The 1673-nt window shown below is 71.1% G+C and overlaps 1 protein-coding gene across 1 annotated transcript in view; it reads right to left on the reverse strand.

Annotated features, from left to right (window-relative positions):
- Window positions 1-1530, reverse strand: part of FZD8 (frizzled class receptor 8) — a 14936-nt gene extending 13406 nt beyond the window's left edge. Inside the window, 1 exon segment of the mRNA XM_007445871.1 lies at window positions 1-1530. This exon segment is cut by the window's left edge and continues 9 nt beyond it. Coding sequence (XP_007445933.1) covers window positions 1-1530 — 1530 coding nt within the window.
- Window positions 1531-1673: the final 143 nt, after the last annotated feature.

Raw genomic sequence — 1673 nt, forward strand, 5'->3', positions numbered from 1 at the left:
GAAGAGCGACACGAAGCCGGCCAGCAGGAACATGGTGCCGATGAAGAGGTAGATGACCAGCGGCGCCAGCACGAAGCCGCGCAGGTTGTCCAGGCTCTGGTTGCCCACGTAGCAGATGCCCGCCACCGGGTCGCCGTCCACCGAGCTGAGCGCCAGCACGGCGATAGACTTTACGCTGGGCACGAGCCACGCGGCCAGGTGGAAGTACTGCGAGTAGCCGGCGATGGCTTCATTGCCCCATTTCATGCCCGCCGCCAGGAACCACGTGAGCGACAGGATCACCCACCAGATGGAGCTGGCCATGCCGAAGAAGTAGACGAGCAGGAAGACTACGGTGCACAGCGCCGGGCCCGTGGTCTCGTAGCGCACGTGCTGCTCTACGGCACCCAGCTCCTCGTACTCGCCGCGCCCGCCCGGGCCGCCCGCGCCCGCGCCCGCCGCCCCCGCGCCCGCCGCCGCCGCGCCCCCGGCGCCCCCAGCCCCGCCTGCGGCCCCAGCGCCGCCGCTGCACGCCACCTTCTCGTGGCCCGCCACCAGGCGCACCAGGTAGCCAACGGACACGAAGAGGTAGCAGGCCGAGAGGAAAATGATGGGCCGCTCGGGGTACTTGAAGCGCTCCATGTCAATGAGGAAGGTGGAGACGGTAGCGAAGGTGGACACGAAGCAGAGCACCGACCACAGACCTATCCAGAAGACGGTGAAGGCGCGCTCGTCCTGGCTGAAGAACGGGTTGTGGCAGGGCAGCGCGCAGTTGGCGATCTGGCCCGTCTTGACGCGATTATAGAGAGGGTGCCGCTCGCTGGACACGCTCACCATGGGCGCGCGGCACTGGCAGCCCGGCTCGCAGGGCGCCGCGCCGCCGCCAGGTGGCCGCGCCTTCCCGCCTCCGCCGCCAGTGCCGCCGCCGCGCGCGGGGGGCGCAGCCGCGTCCCCGCCGCCGCCCCTGCCGCGGGACGGAGGCCGGGCCCCGGGCGGACGGCCGTGGCCGCTGCCGGAGGGCGGCTGCTCGCCGGGCGGCGGCGGCGGCGGCGGGCGCCGCGGTGGGCTGGGCGCGGCCGTGGTGAGGTCGGTGCGGTTGTAGTCCATGCACAGCGTGTCAGGGTTGCCCTGCTCGGGCAGCCTGTCGCAGCGCATGCGGTCGGGCCAGGCGAAGCCGTACTGGCGCATGAGGGGCGCGCAGCCGGCCTTGGCGCGCTCGCATACCGAGCGGCAGGGAGGCAGGGGCTTCTTGTAGTCCTCCAGGCAGATGGGCGTGTACATGCTGCACAGGAAAAACTTGAGGTCGGGCGAGCACTGGATCTCCACCAGCGGCCAAAATTGGTGCACCTCCAGGCCCGCCTCGTCCTGCGTGTCGTGGTTGAACTGGTTGGGCATATAGGTGTAGTTGTAGCCGATGCCCTTGCATAGCGGCACGGTGATCTCCTGGCACGCCAGCTCCTTGGCCGAGGCGGCCGCAGCGCCGCTGGAGCGCTGCAGTAGCGCCAGGGCTGCCAGCAACGAGGTCACTTCCAACAGGTAACCCCACTCCATGCTGCGCGCCTCGGCCACGCGCCTTCGCCTCCGGGCGGCGCGCGGAGGGGCGCTGGGTGATCCTGCAAGAGCGCCGGAGGAGGGGAGAGAGGGCGCCCTGCCGGGCTCTCTCCTGCCTTTCCCGGGAGCGGGGTGGGGGGGGG

This window comes from Lipotes vexillifer, unplaced genomic scaffold (assembly GCF_000442215.2).
Source record: "Lipotes vexillifer unplaced genomic scaffold, Lipotes_vexillifer_v1.1 scaffold738, whole genome shotgun sequence".
Lineage (NCBI taxonomy): Eukaryota > Metazoa > Chordata > Mammalia > Artiodactyla > Lipotidae > Lipotes > Lipotes vexillifer.